Here is a 24,873-nt window from a genome sequence, read left to right as displayed (position 1 = left end):
CACAAACATAATATACATTCACGTGTGCATGCACACCTAATCCACACACACACACACACACACATAAAAAAAGAGCATTAAAGTGACTTGTAACAGCGTTGCACTCCAGCACCCTCCTCCTCCTCCATAGAGAAATAAGACGAATGCAATTTTTTTTTCCTTTCATTTTGGTGGAATTGAAGAAAGAAAAAATGGTTCGGCTGCTTGCTCCCCGTCTTCTCTGCAGGTCTTTTGTGCAAAAAAAAAAAAAAAAAATAGGGAGGGAAGAGTGAGGGGAGAAGAAAGTCAGGCGAGGTGGAGGAGTTTAAAGCTCGGTCCTACGACGGGGGCTTGCTGTAGCCGAAAAGTCCGACCGGCAGGTACTTGACGTGAGTGGGCCACTGCGCGGCCAGCTGGAAGAACTTGACGTCGTTCCACTCGACGCCGTCTATCGACACTGGAGGCAAAAGCGGCGGGCAGTGAGTGAAATGCAGACATCACAATGAGCGAGGGCGAGCGCGGCGCGGTTGGGTCACCTTTCAGGATGGTCTGCTGCTGCTTGGCGGAGCAGATGAGGCGGCTGATGCCCTCGATCACCTGGCTCTTGGAGTCCATGTCCTTCTCTTTGGGCTTCTTTCCCAGGAAGATGGTGGGAACTGAAGGCAACGAGACCAAAGGCTTAAACGTGAACTCAAATGACCGCCTGTCCTCATGTCATTTATCATTTATCAGTTGTGCTAAATTAAACATGAGAACAGAAGTAGAAGAATATGGAAGAAATAAAAAAAACTATGTTCATAAGTTGAAACGTCTGGCTTCACACTTCATTACATCAGGAGGTTTTGCTGCATTCCTTGTGCACATTTTATTCCCGCTACATTGTGCACAAGTTAAAATAATACATAAATCATCCAGGTTCAGAAGTAATAACGCAAAAGTGATTGTGAAACAAAAAACAGGAGCTGACCTTTTTTGTTCTTCTCCTTGGTGACCACGGTCATGGCCATGGTGTTAACCAGGGTCTGTGAGTCGCTGCTGCCCCCTCCTGGCAGCCTGCTGACCTGCAGCGAGCGGAAGGCGCTCTTCAGCGTGTTCTTGCAGCCCGTGTCGCGCCGCTCTCCCTCCCGCCGCTTGTCCGCCAGCGACGCCAGCCAGTAGTCCACCTGCAGGCCGATGGCGTCCACACCGTGAGGCATGCTGGGGCTCCTGGGAACAGACAGACATCATAACAGAGACCAACCTCACACAGCACCCTGCACGGTTATCTGCTCTTCGATTTGAGGCGCCACGGTTGAATATTTGATTTTAAACCCAAACAGTCGTCGGGTGAAATGAAGATTTAATCGGACAAATCGTCTTACCCCTGCACTGTGAGGACGCTGCCCATGGACGGGGACGAGGGGGGCGTGGCTGCCTCTTTGATCATCCCAGTGGGGGAGCCGTGAGATGGCGGAGACGTCGAGGGGACGGCCAAGCTGACTCCAACACCCTCCTCTGGATCTCCTGGAAGAAAAAAATGATAAAAAAAAATCCCCCTAGACGTCAGCTGATTAGGGCTGAAGTGGATCGTCTCTGTACTCTTTCAAACTCTTCGTCAAACCCTCACCTGTCGGCGAGCTCGCAGACTCGATGAGGCCGACCTTCACAACCTGGAAAACAACAGATTAGGATGAGGGCTGCAACTAACGATTACTTTACTAATCGATTAATCGGTTATTCTGATGATTAATTGATAAATCTGGTAAAAAAAAAAATAAATTACACATCTTGGAGATTTTTTTTTTATTCATACAACATTAAAAATGCATTAAAAGATGAACATAAATAAAATTTGTTTTGTTGATAAGAAAATGAAGATTTAATCGTCTAAAATGCAATACTACTAATTACTTTAGTGAATTTGAACTGAGTGAATACAAAAAGTGCCAATTGAGGAGTTTTGGGTTGACAGACAGAGGAGTTTTCTATCTTAAATGGAAAATGTACAGTTTGGCTTAATTACTGCTCTGAATATTTATTTATTTTGTTTTTGCAGGTGGCCTTTTTTGAGATTGTACACTCCAGTTAACGATTAATTGGTTACTAAATTAGTTGACAATTATTTCAATAATCAATTAATTGCGTCAGTTTTATCAGAAGATTAGAATCTCACCCCGATGAAGGGGATGAACTTCTGGTAAGATTCTTCTTCTCGCCTGAAGAAGAGATTAATAAAAAAAAAAAAAAAAAAAAATCGGGTTATTTATGATAACCTGTGATGCTTTCATGTTTTTTTTTTTTTTTTTTTTAGGACTTTCACTCACGTTTTGTGCTTGCAGGTCAGCATTGCTTCTGCGATGGGCAGCTGGTGAGTGACTGAGGTGCCGCTGATGTACTGACTGATCCTTCCAGAAACGTCCAGCTGATCTGAAGGCCAAAGAAGAAGAACATCCAGGCGTGAGATCTGCTGGAAAGAGAGGCTTGATGTGCAGATCCAAGCGGCAGCCATTACCAGTCTGAGGCGGCTCGGAACGGCTGAACACGTCTCTCCACGCTCCATCCAGGAAGGAGGAGCTGTAGCGGTTGTCAAGGGATCCGAGGTGCTTAGCGACTGGATGCGATCCTGAAAAAACAGAGGAAGAGACAAACTGAGCACGCAGAGTCACTTTGAGACCTTGTTGTTCTGGACGTATTGAGGGTCATACTGTTGGCTGAGCCTTCCTCACCCAGAGGAACCACCAGGAAGCGCATGTGGTTGAGCCAGTCGGAGGTTTTGTTGGCCAGCTGAGTGACGAAGAACTGCAGGATGGCTCCCAGGTAACTCTGGCCGCCCACAGCCACCACCTTCACCGCTCTGGGCATGGAGGAGTTACAGTTGCAGCTGCAGGGAAACGGGAGGCAGAACGGCGTGTAAACTTCAGCATCTACTCAGTCTGATCAGCTTTAAAGTAACAATCAATTGGATTAATCATGATTAATCTATTAAACAGTCAACTGATTTAGTAATTGATTAATTGCTAACTGGAGTATACAGACTCAAAATGGGCCATTTGGTGAAAAAGCGAGATATTCAGAACAATAATTCAGCTGTAAACTTTTTTGATTTAAGATAAAAACCCCTTTGTCTATAAATATGTTTTATCCAAAACTCCTCAAGCGGCATAGTTTTAGCTCGTCTCGCTTCAGCTTTACTAAAGAAATGCAATGAAATGTTTATTTTCAGATTTAAATAAATGAATTCAATTATTTGGATCCTCTTAAAGTATTTCTAATATTGTACACAGAAAAAGTTTAGGTGGTTAAATGAAGAATTAGCACCTAATCAATTATTTGATTAATCGTCAGAATAATTAATAGATTAATGAATTAATAATCATTAGTTTCTGCCATGGACTGATAGATTTTATTTTAAACTCACAATTTCTGTATGCGTGTAAGCACAGCAGAGAGCACTGCCTGGATCTCAGCGGGTGAACACGTGCAGACCACCGGGTGTCTCTGTCCTTGAAGCTGCTCGGCAACAAACTGCACCAGAAAAACACAGAGCAGGTAAAGCTTGCAGTGGGTAAAACAACATGATCACCATGTTGTTGTTTTTTTAGGGGACTGTGAGGCTTACCTGCCCTTGCCAATCTGTGCCGTTGACCAAGATGAGGCTCTCAGGAAGGGCATAGTCTGATAACAAAATCTGGTTCAGCTGATCGTACACGACTTTCCTCAGAACCTTCACACACACACACAGAGAGAGAGAGAGAGAGAGAGAGAGAGAGAGAGAGAAATGTCCTGGGTTTAAAACCCCCACACATTTACTCTTCAGATGACTCATCTGCACATGCATAATTCATTCATGAGCTCCAAGGGATCCTGCATTAACAGACTGCCTGACTTTTCTTTACTTTTAGGAACGGTGTTCTGGTAAAAAGAGGACAAAGAACAAAAGCAGTTGTTTTCTGTGTAAACCCCTCAGTGGGGAAACATAAAGCCTGAAGGAATAATGCTGCCTGCGATAAGATCCTGGAGAGAGAGAGAAAAACAAAGTCATTAAAATTCTGATGGGAGAGGAGAGCTAATCTTTTACCGGCGTGCTGTGTCCCAGCTCCGGGGATCGCTCCGAGTCGGAGCTGTTGGTGCGTTCGCTCAGAGGCTTGGACAGCTGCCTCTCCTTCATGGGCGTGTTGCTGCTGCGCTTCTGCCTGGGCGTGTGGCCTCCATCCAGTCTGAACACAGGAAAAAAAACAACAAAAAAACATAACAAAATGATGATAATAAACCAAAGCAGAATCAGAACCTGGGCAGATTAAATCACAGATCTACATATTTGTACACTTTTTAACGTCAATGTAGTTTTTTAGTGGGTCGATTTGTAGGTTACCTTGGAGATGCTATAGGCTGCATTTCATTTTTGCTGCTTTTCAGTGGCGTTCGGGGTTTCTCTGCCACAGACACAGTAATGCAGGGGCCAACTTCGGCAAAAAGCTCCTGGTCTGTCAGCTCCTGCGAACACAAATCCAACCATTTTTAATTAATAAAGTTCTAAACACGACTAACAGAGGGGGGGGAGAAGCACTCGTACCAGCGTGTCCGTCTCTGATGGGATCTCGTCCAGGTTGCGACTGCGGGAGGGTTTCATCTTCTCCAGGGGAGGCAGCTCCCCCTGCTGGGAAAACGAGAGAGGAGCAGTCAGATCGGCTTGATGAAAAGTCAACGCCGGTAATGAAATGAACACACGTTTATGGTGCAGCCGCGATATTCTGCTTTAGGGAGAAAACATCATTAACAAAAGCAAGAGGACAGAGGGGATATCTGCAGAATCTTGAAATCAGAAGGAGGTAGAAAAGCCAAGTCTCCGTTAATTAAAGTGAACACAGCTGTTTCTTTTTGGTGCGTGTTGTACAAACAGGAACGCTGCAGTTGATGCTTTTATACACCGATGTAAAAAGAGAGAACTGAAGCTGCAGACAGCAGGGAGCTGCTGAACTGAGACAGACTGAAACTTCTCTATTAGGCAGATGGTGGCTGTCAAAAAGGCTTACTGGATTTCTGACTCATTGAGAAAACACTAGAAGAACATTTCTCTCATTTTTTATTCTAAAAAGGCTTTCTAAAAGCTTTGAAATGTGGATTCCCCCCCCCCCCCCACATCAAGGCAAAGTTATTTTTTTTTTTTTTGCTTCATGTTTTGCACTTCATGTGATTCTGGATTCTTATATTATAGTTGGAGTATGTAAAGAACATCCATCAAGCTTTCTTGTTCACTTCCTTTAAGCAAAACTTTAACACCAAACACAAGATGCCAGGGTACTTACTGGACTGAACGTATCTCGGCCCAGACTGCCTTTGCTGTTCAGACTGCCGATCTCCGTCTGCGAGCTGGACTGAGACATTCCTTCAAAAAACGGCCTAAACAAAGAAGACATGAAAAAAAAATATATATATTTTTGTTTCATTTTTCAAAGAACCTGCAGACAAGAACTGAAATATTTTTTTCTTCTTAGAGCAAGGACTCCTTCTGCAGACGGGATTCCTAAAATGTTTCTTCAAATAAAACATGCCAACAGTGAAAAAAATCCCACAGGATATGGATTACCTGCTGTCAAAAAAAATGATTTAGAAGGTTTCAACATGTTCCTTTCATTGCTCAAGAAGGAATAATTATTGGGATTTGTTTCACAAACCAAATCTTTTAGAGTTAGATACATTTTAGGAAAGCAGATTTCTTTCACAAATTTACCAAATCTATTATATGATTTAATTTAATGAATATTACATATTTTTCTCATGAAATTTGATCACAGGTAACTGGTGCATCTCAGTCTTTTAACTATAAGTGCAAGTAGTGTTTTCCACCAACAGGGGGAGCTCTGAATTGCCACTGAAGGGTGAAAGTCAGAGTCCAGCTGGTATTCGGAGTGAATCTGTTCAGTTCTGTATTTGAGTCGCACACATGTACTGTGGTTTTGGAGGCCTACTGAGTTTGAGCTAAATTTGCTCCAGGATTCTTGAGTACATTTCCTCCCAGCTCCTAATGGTGCGAAACATTTGCAGGTGACAATATGGTGGGGCAAATATTACCAGAGCAGGAGGGGGGGGGGGGGAAGAGGGAGAATTTATTTTATACTCTTCCTGGCTTTCATTCTGTTGCTATTCTGGATGCAGAGATAATATCGACACACAGACACACAAACGGCGTCTCCCCTGTTACCTGAGCTTGGGTTTGGGTGTGCTGAGGATGCTGTCGGTCTCCTCCATCTCCGGCCCGCTGTCGCTGGGGTTGTACATCTCCAGGCTGTCGTAGAGCTCGTCCAGATCCTCCTCCACCTCCTGGATCTGCTCCCTCGACACGTGCTCCAAACCGAAACCAACCTGGACCAGACACACACACACACACGACACAGATTACTCTCTAAGCGAATTGAGATGGTGACTTCCTGTTATAGCAGGAATGCTTCCCAAAAGTATATATTCACAGTCAAAAAGAAATCCTGTCAACATAAAAAGCTAGATTTCCAAAATTCAATTTCCAACTTGATATTTGTAAACTTTCTCAAAGATTTTCTGCACTTAACAGAAACACTTCCTATTACAACAGCAAACTGAAAGACAATCCTCTTGGTGATTAGAAAAAAACAAACGGAAAAAAACAACCAAGCTTCAATAATTCTGAATTAAACAAAGCGCTGAAAAAAAAAACAACAAAGTGTGTAAATGAACACATATCGTCTGTTTTGCATTTAAAGATGCATCCACATCTTTATGACTGATGCTTAGTTGCTTATGTTTAGTTGTTATGGTAAAACGACCAGATTTTTGAGAGAAATGGCAGATAATTTTTTCTCTCTTCCAACTACTTCTTTTAATTCAAAACTTTTGCTTTTAGCAGCATGTGGCATGTTCATTTTAAACTGTAAATGAAATAAATACATTTAAAAAAGTACAGACAGCAAAAACAACTTTGAATAAGACGCAAAACATCTTATTCTTATCCATTTAGCTGCATGTAGAAACACGTAGCACACTACGCCACCACCCCTTCGTCCAGATAAGCTACTCTTTTGTCTCTTTTGTCCTTCCATCGATCTCTCACACATCCCTGCAAGTCAAAGCCAAGCTGAAAAACGCGCCGACTCTACAGCAAATTGCACCTATAAACCTTGCTGGGAAAGGCACAAGAGGGCATAAAAAAGCGAAAAGAGAAGAAGAACATACCTCATCGGAGACTTTAAACCTCTTCAGCAAGGCGACAAATTTCTGCTTGATGTTGGGTTGCTGCGAAGGAACATGAGAAAAACAAAAGAGCAGAATAAGGCACCGAGGACATGTATGTTCGATTTATGAGTGTACGAAGGAGTGAAAAAATATAAACCGGCAACATCTAAGGTCGCTTTTCATGCTCGATGACTCAAAACAACACTTCCTGGAGACGGCATATTTTAGAGGAGGAAATTTCTTATTAAAGTCAAACATTTTGGAGCAAGCAAATTATTGGGGTTATCTAGTTAACGCTTTTCGCCGCAGATGTTTGGCTGAATTATTGCAAAGCTCATTTTATTTATGTAACATTCAAAGCCATTTGAAAAAAAAATAATAAGGGAAACATGGTTTATGTAATATTTAATAGGAATGAGTCAGCGGCTTGTTTTTAACCTAAAAAACAGGCTTTTTACTGAGACCCTGTTTAGTTGGAAAAATAATCTCAATTTTCTCATCTTTTTTTTTTCTTATGACTTTTGCAACATATATGTAGGTATTTTTCGAAGCATCTCTTTCAAGTATTTTTATTTAATGAGGCAATGCCCAATAATTAACATGAAGAAAATTATTCCTGACAGGTTGACAGGACAGGAACAAGATTAATTCATTATGGTTCATGATTGTTAGATAAAAAAAATTACAAGAAATGTACAAAACGAAGAAAAAAAACATCATAATACATTAAATCTCTGACTGTTAACGCCACGGGGTTCAACTAAAATTCCAAGTAAAGAGTATTGTGTAGTAATGACAATAAAAACTCAGAGTTTTTTGAACATTTTTTTTTATTGCTCATCAAACACAGCATTTTAGATGCTCATTAAACAGATTTCAACTTCCAAAGAGGACTGAGTGTTGGAAGTATTTTAGACTTTAGACCATTTTACAAGCCTAAAGCTTAACTATATTGCACTCTATCATGCATAAAACACACACTGAGCTGTTTTGGCAAGCTTAAAAAAAAGTAAGCGTTGCCTGTAAAACCACACTGGTCTGCAGACAGAATTTGTCTAGGTTCATAAAATGTTGATCATTTTAGCATATTTCCAAATTCATTTTCACAAAACTGTGAAAATGATTTAAATTGAGGATGAATATGCACAAAATGCAGCTTCATATTGTTAGATGCCTGGAACAACAAGAGGAAATCTGGCTGTTACTTTCATCGCCATTTCATAACAAAACTCCAGTCAACAAACATTCATGTTGGTATTTATACTCATTGAAAAACTATGACATCACAGGCTTCAACTTTGCCTGAACTTAACCTTAAGCAGCCTTCACTTCCAGTGTCTCAACCTTTTGTTGCAAAGCAGGACAAAATGGTAAAAAAAAACGAAAGAAAAGGGAGGCAATTCAAACAGGTAGAAATGTACTGATAACCTTTGTTCAATAAAAACAGCAAAACTACATTAGCATTAGAAGATTGAGTCAAACGAGGTTTCAGAGAACTGGAATATCTGAAAGGTTTTGTGCCAACTTCCTCTGATGAACAGACGATGATCAACTTTATCTTTGAAAATGTGAGGTTTTTTTTTTTAATGAACGCTTCAGAGGGTAGAAGTGGCGTGCAGACAGTAAATTCAACATGTTCGTGTTTTACAGCTGCAGCAGTGCAGGAGTTATCGTTTGAGGTGTGTGAGCTTTTCATTATAAAACACTCCGACACTCCTGCTACAACACACTCACAAAACAAAGCTTACAATCTGCATGCTACGAGTGTGCAAGACTGCACCCGCTCTACGCAGGATTTAATTATTGTTATAACAGGTTCTTGCTGTGATTTGTGCAAATCTTTCTTTCTTTCTTTTCTTTTTTTTTTTTGTATGGAAATTGGCTGGAATGCCGAGCGCGGGGAACAAGCGGACCTGTGAATAAACCATAAAGGCAAGCGAGGCGAGGACGAACGAGTCGATACGAGTCAGGGCGGCGTGCGGACGGAGGGGTGGTGGGGAGGGAGGAGTAGGTTCGTGGAGTCAAGTCAAGTCAAATCAGATTTGTTTGAAAAGGCTACCGCGCGAATCGGGTTAGCCGCAAATTGCTTTAGAGACGAAACGAGCCAGGAGACGGAGAACACGAGCGAGACGGGGAGGGACGGAAACGAGAGCGAGGTTCGTCTTACCCTGGTGCTGCCGGCGTTGGGAGGGAGCTTACGCCGCGGCTTCTTCTTCCTCACCTCGTCGTCTTCGTCATACAGATACTGAGAGCGAAACAGAGAAGAAGAGGTTACTGCAAAAGGATCACGTCATCAGTTCGTCCAGCCTTAAAATGTGCCGTCTTTCCCTTCTGAAAGCAAATGTAAATCGTCTTACTGGCAGTGTAAGAAACGGTACTGTGTGCAAAACCCTTTGCCAGCAGGGCAGCACTGACTCTTTAACATTTCTTATGGTTGGAGAACACACAGAGGCATCTTTGACCTTTCCTCTTGGCACAGGCTTGCTACATCGCCCAGAGTCTCGGGTCTCCTCTTTTGATATCCTCTCTCTCTTTCACCCCACAGGTTTTCACGAGACAGGTCGCCTTGTTAACAGTTTCTGCGTGGCTACGTTTCGAATCATTATCCTGCCAAAAAATCCGGATCTGTATGAAACATGTCCTGATATCTTAATGAGTTTATGTTGCCATGAACTCTAGCAAGGTTCCCAGAATATTGGCATCAGGGATTCCCGTGAACACGGTGTGCTTTTCCGTATTTATTCTTCGTTTCTTGCCAAGCCCAACCGGGAACGGTTTTAGTTTCAGCTGACCAAAGCAGGCGGTTCTTACTGAAATCCCAGCAGAGGCTAAAAGCTACAGGCCAGTAATTTTTTACAGCAATGGATTACTAATTAGAAGTTAAAGTTTGATCAACTAAAAAGTCAAGTATGAGTGAAAGACAAACATTCTGTCATGTTTATTTCATAGGATTTGTTTGGGCTACCAACAATTGTGTCTTTTTTAAAAATAAATAATCAATAAATATGTTAAAATAATACCTTAAAATAAGCCCAAAGAACCAATTACATGAATTCTGTGAAAAATAATCCTTTATGGGAACAGAAACTATTGTGATAATGAAAAAAAATAACAGTATGAACTATTTATTACTTCGTGTGACTGAATGGCACAGCAACCAAAACCCCACAAACATAAATATCGCTACTGAAAAACGTTTCGTTTGTAATATGCTTCTTTAAGACAATAAAGAAGAGTCATTTATATCACTAAGCTGCACGCAGTAATAGCATTTAATCATAATTTGGAAATGAACTGATATTTATTGATGTTCTCATTGAACAAAGTGGACAAAATACCAAAAACCAACAATAGAAGGAGTTTTTCTTTGGAACCTGCTGTGACAATAAATCAAAAGTCCTTATAAGAAAAGAATCATGACATATGATAAACAATATGATAAATCCAAACTCTTACATGAACTTAACCTTAATGATTAATGAATGTATTGTCCTGGTTATTTCCGATCTGGACACGTTGAGGGTTATTTTCATATAAACCCAGGAACCAAAGGAAGGAGTTTCCACTGAAAGGCAGCTAATCACAGAGCAGGGATTTCATACAAAAGTGAAAGCACCGCATTGTGTTGATGGTACCAGGCCACATCCATTCACCTGTCTATGACTCAGCACTGATTGCTCACAATGTCTATCAAATCTTGCTTTATTTCTCTAAATGTTAGCTTACTTTCTGAAGAGAAACTAGTCGTTTTCCCCCGTGGGACAGAGGTCTGAAAGCACATGATATCCTCTGTAGTTGAACCCTTTTCCTCGGCCTCTCCTGAACATTTAACTCCGACACCGCCAAAGGACGAGGAGGCGATGGGAAGGAAAGTACGCCGCTGCATAACCAACCCCACCCTCCATTCATCCTCTCCTCAGCTTCTCTCCATCCCTCTACTTGGAGTCTTTTTAATTTGCCAACACAAAGCTGCAGCGCTCCCGCCTTATCTCCCTCTGCTGTGTGTCTGGCCCCGATAGCCACAGATTCCCTCCACATAGTTCTCTGCCTCTTTGTTTAGCCATTTTGTTTCGCTCTGAAATCCAATTGGGGTACATGTCTTTTTCTTTTGTCTTGCATTGCATTTGCTTTGAGTGCTCAGACTTTAGAGTTGTTTTTGAACAAGAAATAAACGTATGTAGTTCTGGGAATATATTGCTGAACTTCTTGGTGAGCTACGGTTAGGATTTGTAAGAGTAACTTTTTTTTTTTTTTTTACTGAAACACACCTGCCCATGAATAGGGTCGTCGCTGCCCTCCTGTTCGGATGAGTAGCTCTCTTCCTCTTCTTCAGAATAATTGTCGATGTCTGGGGAGCGATCTAGAGAAAGCAGAACGGACGGTAACAGCAGCTGGAAGACGAGAGCAAAACGGCAGAGCTGTAAAGCAAGCATCCGTACCAGACATCTTCGCTTTGGGTCCCTCGTGGTCGATGGGCTGGCTGGACAGGGAGTAGACTCTGATCTCGGCGACGGGTACAGAAGCATCCTTCAGCTGGCTGTGGAGCCCCAAAACCTGGGCCCCCTCGCTGGGGTGCTGCATCACCTGCAGGGAAGAGAATAAACAACGCCATAGTTAGTTTGTGACTTCCACCATTTATCACATGAAGCTTCTGCTGTTTTTTTTTTTTTTTTGGTCGAAACACAACTTTATTCTTTTACCAACAACATGGAGGTCACAGAGTCTTTCAAAAGTATTCACACGCCTTGAACGTTTCACCAAGTTTGCTACTTTGCAACTGGAAACTTAAATATGTTTTATATGCGACTGGTAATGAAAACGATTAATCGTATGAATCGTGATTAATCGTTTATTGAAATAATCGTCAATTAACTTAGTAATTGATTCATTGTTAGTATACATACTAAAAAAAAGTGCAATTTGCTGAAAGAACAAAACACCCAGAGCAGTAAGTAAATCAAAACGGTGCAAAAAATATCTACATTTTTCATACAATATTAAAAATTAAAAAACCTTGGTAAATATGTTCCAACCAGGACTCCTCAAATAACATAGTTTAAGCTTTTCCCAGTTCAAATTATGTACAAAAAATTATATGTGTGTGTATATATATATATATATATATATATATATATATATATATATACACACACACACACTCGCAAACAATAAGAACCCCACAAAGAACTACCTTCGGCTATCCAGTCATTAACTGGTTAATCCTAAAACAGGCAGGAACAACTGAACTTTTCATGTGTTGATGTTAGAAGTGATTTTCACCTGCAGATGATCAAGCTTACACTAGGGAATAAAATTTTGTTTTTTATTTTAAAAAGGAGTTGAATTATTTGTTTATTTGTATTTTTTATGCATTTCTAATCCTGTATATAAAAAAAAGCTTAAATGGTTAAATTAAAAATCTGCAGTTGCAATTTTCAAGTGATTAATCACCAAAATAATTAATAGAATACTCAATTACTACAGTAATCATTAGTTGGAGCCCCAAATGCGATAAGACAACGCAAAAGAGTGAATAATTGAAGCGGAAGCCAGAGACGGCATTAATCAGAGAAGCAGCTAAATGGCGCATGGCAGCTTTAGAGGAGCTGCAGAGATCCACGGCTCAGGTGAATTCATCTGTTGACACTGCAATCTTTAGTCATGCGTTCTGGAAATCTGGTCTTTACGGACGATAAATGCCCACTGTCCTGCATCCTCTAGCTGTGCCTCTGCTCCACCTATTCAGACTGCTGCATTACAAAGCAGTCAAGAATTAATGCAAACCAAAACAAAAGAGGAGAAAACACGAACAAGCGATTCATAGATTTCCCGCATGTCTGCGGCCAGCAGCGGCATTTCTTCCTTTCCGCTTGGGAGTGTGTGTACTGAATGACATCCCGTCTCTGTCAGCAGTCTGGTCACACTGACAGAGTTAATGAAGTCTGAGCAGCTTATTATGGAGACAGCCGTGGCCACAGATTAAAGAGAGACATCACAGCCATACATCCGTCCGCTTGGCTCGCTCGGTGCCCTTCGCATGTATCGAACGCTGCCAGGAGCCCGGAGAACCTCGCTGCCGTTGCTAATTTTAACCGGTTTTCCACGCTGTAGAACAAATTATGCAAATCTGACAAACTGCACAGACGCACCATGTGCACAGTTAATGAAAAATACTCCCAATCATCCGACTGTTTTTGTTGTTTGTGTTTTTTTTTTTTTTTTAATTCACCGTCAAGAGGCCGGAGCCAGTGATGGATTTGCTGCTGCAGGTTCGGTCTTTGAAAACGACAGCAGAGCCTTTTAAAAATCCATTAAATTTCCACCTCTGCCTCGGCTGCTTTCGTCCATTAAGCTGAACCGCAGAACGCGACAAATTCTCTCCGAAAATACACTTTTTATCCCGGCGATAATTGCGGCATTTAAAATAAACCTCCCTCATTCTTCTCACTACAGGCACAGTGCTAACGCTGAGGAAAAAGCAAAACAAAACAGAGGCACAGAAAGCCGAGGCTGCAAGGAGCACAGCAATATAAAACAACCTGAGCTTTGCGAGGCTGGAAACCTGTTAAAATAATCACTTTTGATACGATTTGAACTTAAATGGGGCAAGTAATTACAGATATTTGGGGTCACTGCCTTTCTGAATTAGATCAGTGATTGAGTGATCAAAATATTGAAAATGTTTGACATTTTTTCCTTCCTAATTTCTTAAACGTATCAAAACAAAACAAAAATTCCACCAACAGCATGTATTTCAAAACTGTTTTTTTTTCTTAGCTTAGAGGAAAAAAAATAAGAAAACCAGAATAAAAGTTACACAATTCCACTGATGGGGAAAGTCTTGTAATCTCTGTTTGATTCAAAACTAAAACCTCTAGCCAGGAAATTGCAGAAAAGTTTTTTTTTTCTTTGATGTTTTTCTGTGTCTTACTATAATGTAAATGACACACACACACACAAAACAAGGATTGCGAAATAAATTAAATGTTAGGCTTAATACAAGAGCATGTCACACTTTTCAGATTGTATTTGCACAAAGGGGTCGGAGACAATACTCTACGTCCTTTTCGACCCGCTTAACAATTCTGCGTTACGTCGCGTAAAATCTCAACGGAGTTCGTGGCTGTGGCGTAACACGATGTGGAAATGTTCCACAGGCTGTAAACATAATGAGTTCAGGCCTTTCTCGCAAAGCGAGTTTGCATTTGTGGCTCTTGCCCTTTGTGGAACACTTTGCAGCCAACTTGTCAGTTGGAAGAGCTTCATGCAGAAAATTTGCCTTTATTTTATATGCAGAGGCAGCCGGAGGCAGAAAGCAGGCAGCAGCAGCACAGTAGAGTAACCCTCCATTTAGGACGGGGGGAAGGCCTCTCATCCGAGCCGACAGTCTGATACGTGGCGGCATGTACGATCCGAGCTTATGCCGCTCCTGTATTTTCGTGCACTTGAAAGAGTCTTGGCTAATTTTAGAGCACGTAAACCTCCTCAGGAGCACATCCATTACCTGATGAAGTCTGCGTTCTTCCTCTTTTCTGTGCTTTCCGAGCGTCGATCTGAGATATTACTATTTGTTCAAGAAATTTCCTGCAGTGAATAATTTTGACTTTTATTTTTACACCCGGCCTCTGAAAGCAACATCCAGACATTTATAGCAAATAATGAACCTCCAAATGCTAACACACAGGTACACACGCACACAGTAGATCCAGTCCCTTTTGAAACAGCTTCACATTGCAGGAGGGAGACGACACAGGGAGCTTTTGCCAGAGGAGACTTAAACCTAATTGGAAGTTTGATGTATGGTGACATTTGTTGAGGCCATAAAGAGACGGCCAGGCCAAAGATTGAAAACTGGCGTCTGATTTTTAGTGCGCTAGCTCGAATTGAGTTACGACGAAGGTTAGCATTAAATAGGTTTCAAGAGGCTGGAGGTAATTGAAATTCTCTAAAGGTAGGAAGTGGAGACAAGAAAGAAGTGGATGTAGATGACAGTACACCAGCAGCCTTTGCTGTGGCTCAACAGGGTTTCTGCAGGTTTCACCGACTCAAATTTAAGACCTTTTAAGACCGTTATGAATGAAAATTAAGACATGTATCATGACTGAAAAGTACAAAAGAAAATGGCATAATTTGTACTGAAGTAGCGTCAAACTTTTTTTTGCACATTATGAGAATGAATGTAACATCGTACAGGTTGGCAACAGAAGTTTGCTAGTAGCCGAGACAAATGTCGTTCAGCTAACTGGCGATGACGCAAAAATGCTAGCCAGCTAGCAAATGCTTACTAGCAGCTAGTTAGCGTTAGCCTCAACGGCTTCCTGTGACGGAATGTAATGATGGCTGCGTGTGACTCAAACGTTTTGCCTGACAGAAAAGTCCTATAAGAAAAATAAACTAAATAGCGTAAACGTCCTGCGACGACATGCAATGTAAGACCTGTGATTAACGTATTCAAGGCCAACTTACATATTTTCTTATGAATGTAATACGTTTTAAGGCCTTAATATTAGGTACATACATTTAATATTTTTTAAGTCAGACACCCTAGTTTACCAAAATGACCAATGATATGTTGCTGATCTGAAATAAATAAATGTATTATTTTTAAGTTCAACGTTCTACAGCAAAGTTCATTACAAAATAATTTTTTCAGACTCAAATTTCCAGTTTTCAATACTTTTTAGCTAATTTTACAACCATATAAAAATAAGATGTATATAGAGAATTCATTTCTGATAGTTCTGCAGATATCAGGCTAGAAATGCGGATGGTTCGATGGGCACAATGATAAAACTGATACAGCTTTAATAAATGGAAAGAAGTAAAGTCATAAAGACTGATTTTTTTCCCCCCAGATTGTATATGAACTCTTTTTTTTATTAATGGAAGCATCATAACATAATATTGACATTTGCCAGAAGCTCCACGCCAGTCGAGTATCTAATTGTTGGTGGAGCAAATATTTCAAAACCACTTCTCAGGAAAAATGTGATATAAAAAAAAATACAGCACATGGCAGAAAATGTAAATACTGAAACTAAAATAAAATCTAAAAAAATTTAACAATAAGTATTCCTAAGGCACCGCTTCCTGAATGCTGGAAAGTGACACTTTCTAAAGTGAGAGCTAAGTGTTTAGGGTTTAGCTTATGCTAAAAAAAAAAAAAGTAAGTAAAAGGAGTGAAAGAACGAAAAAGGAGAATCAGAACTCCACCGTCTGATTTTGACTGCAATACCTCGGCCATGTTGATGAGCCCCAGAGCCAGGGTCTTGTAGCCCAGGATGGTCCGGTTCTTGTATCTCTTCCGCCGCTGCAGCATGATCTGAAGCTTGTTGGCATCCCTCTTCAAGAAATGTGGGTACTGCAGATACAAACACAAACACAAACACACACACACACACACACACACACACACAACTTACAGGTGAGCAGATGAACTATGGGTACATAGCGATAAAACAATTACACTGATGCCTGAATAATTAGATGGATCTTAATGGGTTGTTGCAGGAGACTTTATCACCTCCTGAATTTCTCCATGTTCTCCCCTAACACCAAACCACTTAGTCACATCCAAACTATGACATAACCCGTCATTAAGGATCTCGCCGGCTGAACTATAATTGGAACAAACTGGCTCCTGGAACAACGTTGAAAGCCGTGACAAGACTCTGCTGCTTAGTTTTAATGGGCTTCTCCGCTGCTGCAGCGCCGCGGACACTATAGCCGGTTTAATGTATAATGTATAATGTCTGGCTCAGTGCGCACGCCACGGTCCGCAGGGAGACACTCTCTGACCTTTTTGCAGCGTTCAGCACCGGGGAGAATAAGGATGGGATGATTTGGAGCAGAAGAAACACTACAGGGAAGTAGATTAACCGTTCTCTGCGCGAGTGCACAGAGTATACGTCAGAGAGGCAAATGTGCATGATCTCCGTATAAATAACACCGGATTTTTTATTTTTTTTTGTTTAAGTTTGGAAAACCGCAGCAGACTGGTCACACTACCAGCAGGTGCTTTTTTTTGTTGTTGTTGTTGTTTTCGATGAACAGAGTGGGGGCGCGGCGGTTCCCTGTGAGCGTCTGATTCTGTACCTGCAGGGAGAAGGTGAGCTGCAAGTCGGTCTCCGTCAGTCCTGCCGAGGAGAGCAGGATCTCATTGGAGCGCAAGATCCGTTTGGAGCCCTGATGAGGAGACGGGGAGAGGAGATGAGCGAATCTGAAGGAAACGATTTACTGTCGCTCAGAGAAAGTCCTAAACCGCACAGTAAAACTTAGTGGAGAGAAACAACGCTGGAACAACAGAATGTATTGGCTTATAAAGATGGAAAATGAGGCAGACATCAGCAAGAATGTTTCAAGAGGAGAAAAGTACAAGGCCTTGAAGAACTAGACAGACACACAGAGGGGGAACTTTTTTTTTATAGCACGTTGTCAATTTAGAGCTACAATCTTCAGTGGTTTTTTATTGGGATTTAGTGTTGTGAAGCAACAAAAAATAATGACTGGAAGTAAAATGATCCGTCTTCCAAACATCTTTGCTAATAAAAATCTTAAAAGTGTGGCATGATACATATTTTATGTATGCTCTCCGGACCACCTTTAATTGCTCCTCTGGGGGATAAAGTACGCTTGCCACACTTTTCAGATTTGTGAGAAAACTGACAACCAATCCGGAAAGGAAACAAATAGTGAAATTTGTGGATTTAACGTGACAAAATGTGATAAGTTTGTAAAGCCGTTTTATTTTGACATTTCTGATTTCGTCCGTCTGAATCAGCTGCCGGCTAGAAGTAAGAGCTACACTCACTGAGAAACAAAGGCTTTCAGCTCTGCTACGTCTCTAGATAATTTAAAGTAAGCGTCCTTGGCAGAGTGTCGGGGAGGAAGTGCATCCAGACCCAATAGCCTGCCTGGAAAAAAAAAACAATGAGAAACTTTCCAGAAGGAAAAGAAAATAGGAAAACAGAATACTTTTTTATTTTTTTTTTATTTTTGGTTTGTTCAGGAACTTGGAAACATCTACTGGGCTACTTTTCTCAATAGAAGCAGACCTCAAGCCTTTAAGTCCTATAATTGGATTCTCCTGATTAAAGCAGCAGACATAATTGCTAAATGCAAGCTCAGTTAACTAAGAGGAACCTTGTTGATGAGATTTAAGGAACCCTCGGCCATTTTGTTTGGCTCAGAGTTTTCGTCTGGTGAGAAGTTTGGAAGTAAACCGCCCCATTTTCTTGGTTTCGCCCCTGAAGCCGTTGTCGCCGTCATACCTGCAGCTTGACGGCGATGACCACCGAAGTGAGATCTTTGTCCAGCTCCTTCAGCATGATCAGCTTCTTCAGGGTCAGGTTGAAGAGCCTGCAGGAAGAGAAAAAACAACAACAACATGAGATCAGATCCAATATTCAGCGTACTCACGGCGGCTTAGCCTGAGTTCACAGCAAAAGTGAAAAATGATCAACAAGCCAAAAGCGATCCATTTGTTCCCCACAGAGCTCAGCCCTTTGAAGAGGTTCTTTGCGAGGCAGATTAACCACTTTGATGCCACTTTTATCAGCCTCCCCTTAGATTTCTGTCTGGCTTATTGCTTCATTTATACCAGCGGGCATCTTCTGACAGGAAAAGAAATCGCAGCATCTTCCAAAGTAAAAAAAAACAAAACTGATTTAGATAAAGATGGATTCTTATTTATCAGATTATCTAGATTTGAAATAAGGACTGGTTTTCAAGATGAGCTGCTCCAATCTTAAAATTGGGTCAGATTTTTTTTTTTTTTTTTTTTACATTTAGAATTTAGTTACAAACTTGACAAAGATTCACCTTCAATAAGATCTGCAAAATATGTTACAAATCTATACAACCACTGAAAAAATACATCAGTAGATTTTTATTATATTTACTTAAAAGCGCAACACAAAAAAGCACAATTGCAAAGTGTAAAAAAAAAGTACAACGTTCTATTGCAATTATATGAGATGATTTTGGACTTTGACTAGACCATTCTAATATGTGTATGTGCTTTGATCTGAATCCTTCTGTAAACTTGCCTGTATGTTCAAAGTTGTCAGACATACATGTGAAAACTTGTCACTTGCTTTTTATTTCATAATTATTTGCTACTTCTTACATGTTACCACAGGTCAACTCAACCCTACATTACTGAGATTATGAGAAATTTTTAGTCTAAAAACATGTAACTCACCAAATGTAGCATTAAAATCTATATCTGTTTAATTTCGGGGTGAAGTCTCACAAACTGCTCTGTTACGGTGCAGAGATTTTAATTCCTCCCTCCGAAGAAGCACGTTTGACTCAAATGAAAACTGAAATTAAAAGGAGGCGTTGAAGGCGGCTCAGCAGTTTATCTGACAAGAGGCTGCAAAGATCCTCTCCAGCCCACGACTCAGACTGAAAATAGTTTTGCTATTCTCGTTGGGAAGCCAAGACTCTTTTATTTCCCCGATTGAAGATGACGATAACGTCAGAGCACCGCAAACAAAAACCCTTGAGCCAAAACTGCGACTCTTCGCGTCAAAGGAGTGAAAGGAAATGAACCGAAGGCCAAAGCCAAGCTGAGACACTTGAACTGTTCAAAGGCGCAAAGAGGGACGTCTTCTGAGATGTACTGTAAGAGCCGACGGTGAATCAGACAAACCCGAGCTGAGGGGTCAGGGGTCAACAGTGAGGGGGTTAGGAGCGAGGCAGAAAAAAGTACACATAAAATCATAAACAAAAGACTGAAAGATGATTAGAGAAAAGATGGGGAAACCAAGAAGAAATAAAGAGGGAAGATTTTATTTTTAAGTATTATGTATTCATTGGTTTCCTTATTGTTCACCTTCTTAGTCTTACCGACACTTATATGTTTTTGATTGACAGGTTTTGTGTTTTTAACCTCCGTTGCTTAAAGCGTTGGAATTTCCCATCACACCGTCTAGATAAATATTAATTGCTGTCGCGCTGTTGTTTTTATTGTGATTTGCTGTAAAGCTTAATTGCCCGTCGGGACATGAATAAAGATCCGAGTATGAAGCCGTCAGACAAAGAGAGAACCAGACATCAAAACCGGGAGAGATAATGAAAGAAGGGGATGTGACAATGATGGCTGACAGCCTCAACAGTATGAGAAATAAAAGTGAGGGGGAAAAAAAAATACTCCTTTTCTTTTGTCTCAAAAATAACAAAAACAACCAAAAGACCTACATGGATACATGATCCAGAGATGAAAAGATCACATGACGACATACGTGGAGAACTTCTGAAACCTAAACACACGGAGTCAACATTAATAACCGCTATGAAGATTAAAGGCAGAGCGAGTGGACAGAAAACTCTCCCAATCATCCGCCGCCTCTCATCTCACCCAGACCTTCCCCCAAATCCTCTCCACTCCCCCCCTTTCATCTCTCTCCAAAGTGCTCGCGTTCCACGCGCTGAAAGGGGCAACTTTCTTTCGACTGCTGATGAAACCGGCGAGACGACTCAGCTGCGCGCACTCTGAGCCTCTCTCCTTGAAGCTGAGGCTTTCCGGCTCGCGATAAAAAATGAACAAAAAAAAAAAAAAAGGGAGGCTGACGCTATGAATACAATCAAATCAATTTTTGCTTACTGATAGAGAGGGGGAGAGTTAAGTGGGTATCCAGCATCGGACTATCTTTAAGGTTGGGTTGCAGCGCTGGATCATGGCTTATGGGCATTTCTTCTAACTCTCCATAAGCAAAACACCTTAAAACATCTTTGAAGATGGGGGGAAAAAAAATCACATATTTTAAAAATCTCAAAGCCATCTTTTACAGGGTTTCTGCAGGTTTCACCAACTTAAAATTAAGACTTTTTAAGACCACTATGGATAAAATTTAAGGCCTGTTTCACAACAGAAATGTACAAAAACACTGCATATAGTAGCAGTGCCGAGCTTTTTTGCATTGAACGTGCCAATGGCAAAGACAAACGTCATCCGACTAACTGACGACAAATTTGCACTTACTCCTGATATATGCAAAAAAAAATGCTAGCTCGCTAGCAGGGCTATGTTAACAGGTGGTTAGCGGTAGCATCAACCGCTTTGAGTAACGGAACAGAATGAAGACGTCTGGATGCGACTCAAACATTTTTCTGATAGAAGGGTGTGCTGCGGTGGCGCAGGGGTTAAGCACAGTCCACATATGGAAGCCTCAGTCCTTGACATGGCTGTCGCAGGTTCGATTCCCGGCCTGGCGACCTTTGCCGCATGTCTTCCCCCCTCTCTCATGACCCACTTTCCTGTCCACTAACTGTCAAATAAAGGCCACTAGAGCCAATAAAACCTTTAAAAAATATATATATATATTTATTTCTGATAGAAAAATCCAGTGAGAAAAATAAAGTACATAGATTATACAAGAGCAAACTGTCCAGCAACAACAAATTTAAGACCTTTAATGTCTTAAATTACATATTTAAGGCCAAGTTGCATTTTTTTTATGCAATTTCTTGCATAAATAAATTTTAAATATTCGACTTAAAATTTCTTAGACGTTTTAAGGATACGTGGACACCCTGCTTTTAGTACTAGACTGTACTTATACTTCCTAAAATATGAAAACCTACAGCTAAATTTTTTTCTATAAGCATCAGTGCTTTAAACTAACTGGCACACCTAAATTAGTCTCAGGTACTCAAGTGTCAGGCTCCAAGGTGTAGATTAAACCCAGGATTGATGGCTTCCCGACAGACATCCGTTTAGGTGCAATAAATCTCCCAGTGAATATTATTTGCCTTATATCATTTCCATTTTGAGAGGCAGCAAATGTCGTCAGCGGAAGCTGCTCGGTAAGATTTTTTTTCATCAGTCACAGCCCTGATGAGACAGTTCATGTTTATGGGACTGCGGGGAGCTTCATCAGGCTTCGCAGCTGTGAGTTATCGCCGCTGAAAGTTCCCAAAACTCCTTAAAAACTGGATGTTATTGCTGATGTTAAGCATCTGAAATGTTTGTCGAGTCAGGGATGGGAGGACGATTTAAAATCTCTGAAGAACATCTTAATTTATTGCAACAATTCCAAGTGATGTTGCACATGATTACTCCAGCTATGAGTGCTGAGATGATGCAACGCCTGGATTGTTTCCAAATGTCCCTGCAGATAAATTTGCAGTAAACAGTACATCATTGTTGATCTGTGCCAGTGTTGCACAAACTGCTTTGCAGGTACTAAAAGATTTTTATTAATACAACTGAATTATTTTAGTAAACGATTATTTTGACAATTACTTGGATTAAAAAAAATGCCACATTCTACAGATTTTACATTTAAGCCTTTTTTAAAATACAATATTAGAAATAAAATGAATGAAACTAAAATAATTAAAGTTCTTTTTTAAAATAAGAAAATAAACATCTTGTCTAAAATGCAACAGCACAGCATTCTGAACCAGGTGAAGCTAAAACTATGCCACTTGGAAAGTTTTGGCTAAAAAAAAAATGTGTTTCATCTTAAATAAAAATGTATATTGTTTTAGTTTTTAATGCTCTGAATGTTATTTTTTTCTCAGCATACATACTTCAGTTAATTAATCGATTACTAAATTAGCTGACGATTATTCCAATTATCGATTAATCAAGATAAATCCAATTAATCGTTTCAGCCCTAAATGCATGACATTGAGTTAAATATGAATGTATTCTGAAAAATTCCAACTACGAGTTAAAATTGATTTCCAAAAACTCCTCTTGGACTTTTTTTTTCTTTGTAACTTAAATTTCTTCCAAGCTCCCGACCGCCACCCAGTCAGAGTCCGGTCACCGAAGCCGCTGGAGGGGAATCGCATGGTAAAGGTCAAAACAGTCCACCACTTCTGACTCGTCACCTCAGGATCCCTTCACGGCGCCTCAGCGGCAGCCACTGCACATCATTATCAATCAGAGCGAGAAGAAATGCCAAGGACAGCTGAGGATGATTCAAAGACAGATGAATCACTGTCTGATGACAACGGGCACAGCAGCACCATCCTCGCGTGTGGAGCGTTTTGACCGGAAAATACGAAACCAGGTTCTTTTTTCCTTTCTTCCGGCACCAGCAATTACGAACCGACCCGTACACAGCGGCGATATAATTATAGGTTGCAGAGTGTAATGGCGAAAAAAAAACAACAAACCCATTTGTCTTTGTGGGAGCAAAGCTAATCCAGGATTTTGATTAATTCCCAACAGGACTGAGCCCTGTCGGAGCCAAATCTATTTTTCATGCAGATAATTGGATCCCAGCCTTGGATACTGATGTTAAAAACTCTGCACTTGTTGGTGTGCAGCAAAATCGATTGTTGCCCTCTTCCGAGGCTCTTCTCTTTGTTTTATCTCTTTCTTCGTCTCCGTCTGTTTTCTTTTTTGTCTCTCGGAAGGGAAATTTGCCTTCGCAAAACGTCTGGAGAAACTAAACCGAAAGGGTTTTGGGTAGATTTTGGGTGCTGTACAGGGACGCGTATGAGGAAGAACCGTCTCTGTTTGGATCCACGTGATCTCTTACATCTCATTGTTAGAACAACCGTCAACAATCTGATGGCCAAACCACAACTACCACAAGTGAATGGGAATTAACATAAACTTTTGCTTTAGTTCCTCTAATGCCTACTTGTTTGACTCCAAAAAAGTAAAATGCTTCCCCTGAAAATCGTGTGTTTACAGTTTTTCCTTAGAACACATTAGTTTCACTTCCTCTGATAACAAGTAGTTCCAAAGAAACGGTAGACTAGAAGTACACAAGATTTGGGGAAGTTTGTTAGAGAGAACAGTGGAGAATAAAATAGTCTATGCTCATGAAAAATAATTCATTTTGATTAAATGACGTGGATGTGAAGTAGTTCTCTGGGGTTAAATCTGAAAATGGATGATGAGATTGAGATTTCAAAGTTATGAAGGGTTCATACGTTGAGTTTTAGGTTTTTGCATCAGATTTTTCCCTCTGAAAATAACTTGGTAATGGGTGCTGAGATTTTGTGCTGATTTGGTTGAAGAAAATTCTATTTCCCGTCATTTATCAGTTTGCTGTGGATGATCAGGAGACAGTAAGGTCAATCTGCGCGTCGTCAGCATATCTACGAAGATTGGTGCCATGTCTCCTTATGCCAATATCAAATATGATACACAATATTGGAATAAAAACACTTGAGTTTACAGTGGATGCCAAGAATTTATTGATCAATAAATCAACCTGGTGCATCAGGGGTTAGTCCCTTCACTGTTGCAAGTCTTCAGTTTTTATCTTGTCAAACCAGGCCACTTTTTGTTTACAGGCTGCACAATGAAAAGCAAGCACAACAGAGAGAGTTTGCTGAAGAATCCATTTACTGTGTGTGTGTATGTGTACGTTTATGTTTACTGACTGAATACGTTTGTCGTAAAAAAAATAAATAAATAAAAAAAAAGAAGAGAAAAACTCTATAAATCTATAGGACAGGCAGAAAAAGGCCCCCCAAGTCTGAATCACTGCAGCTGAATAGACGCTTAATGCACCTTTGACAGATAACGCCTCGTATTTTCCCGGCTGTAGCTGATATTTGATTGTTTATTTGTTGAGAGAAAAAGGCCTGGGTGGATGAAACGAGGAGGCTGAAGGAGGCACAGAACGGTTCGATAATGTCTGTGGGCAGACTGACCTATGATATTCTAGAAAGGCCCGTCTCTGGAGGAGCAAAAACAGCATGCCTGTCCAACAAGATGAAAAATCCAACACA

The 24,873-nt window shown here is 40.7% G+C and overlaps 1 protein-coding gene across 1 annotated transcript in view; it reads right to left on the bottom strand.

The window, feature by feature from the left end:
* Nucleotides 1–221: 221 nt before the first annotated feature.
* The window catches only part of pacs1 (phosphofurin acidic cluster sorting protein 1), a 61,481-nt gene continuing 36,829 nt past the window's right edge, over nt 222–24,873 (bottom strand). The window contains exons 2-24 of the mRNA XM_015052910.1: nt 18,435–18,522; nt 17,260–17,349; nt 16,400–16,525; nt 11,604–11,748; nt 11,433–11,524; nt 9,332–9,409; nt 7,165–7,224; nt 6,161–6,321; nt 5,265–5,358; nt 4,532–4,615; nt 4,331–4,452; nt 4,037–4,175; nt 3,578–3,682; nt 3,377–3,483; nt 2,685–2,839; nt 2,471–2,581; nt 2,283–2,385; nt 2,132–2,174; nt 1,586–1,628; nt 1,341–1,482; nt 947–1,185; nt 516–635; nt 222–436 (exon numbers count right to left, since the gene is read on the bottom strand). Of these exons, the coding sequence (XP_014908396.1) occupies nt 318–436; nt 516–635; nt 947–1,185; nt 1,341–1,482; nt 1,586–1,628; nt 2,132–2,174; nt 2,283–2,385; nt 2,471–2,581; nt 2,685–2,839; nt 3,377–3,483; nt 3,578–3,682; nt 4,037–4,175; nt 4,331–4,452; nt 4,532–4,615; nt 5,265–5,358; nt 6,161–6,321; nt 7,165–7,224; nt 9,332–9,409; nt 11,433–11,524; nt 11,604–11,748; nt 16,400–16,525; nt 17,260–17,349; nt 18,435–18,522 (2,566 nt within the window). The 3' untranslated portion in view covers nt 222–317. The remainder of the gene's footprint in view (nt 437–515; nt 636–946; nt 1,186–1,340; nt 1,483–1,585; nt 1,629–2,131; nt 2,175–2,282; nt 2,386–2,470; nt 2,582–2,684; nt 2,840–3,376; nt 3,484–3,577; nt 3,683–4,036; nt 4,176–4,330; nt 4,453–4,531; nt 4,616–5,264; nt 5,359–6,160; nt 6,322–7,164; nt 7,225–9,331; nt 9,410–11,432; nt 11,525–11,603; nt 11,749–16,399; nt 16,526–17,259; nt 17,350–18,434; nt 18,523–24,873) is intronic.

This window comes from Poecilia latipinna, unplaced genomic scaffold (assembly GCF_001443285.1).
Source record: "Poecilia latipinna isolate Pla-1442-1.1 unplaced genomic scaffold, P_latipinna-1.0 Scaffold1145, whole genome shotgun sequence".
Classification (NCBI taxonomy): domain Eukaryota; kingdom Metazoa; phylum Chordata; class Actinopteri; order Cyprinodontiformes; family Poeciliidae; genus Poecilia; species Poecilia latipinna.
This window is presented reverse-complemented; position numbering and strand designations above follow the sequence as displayed.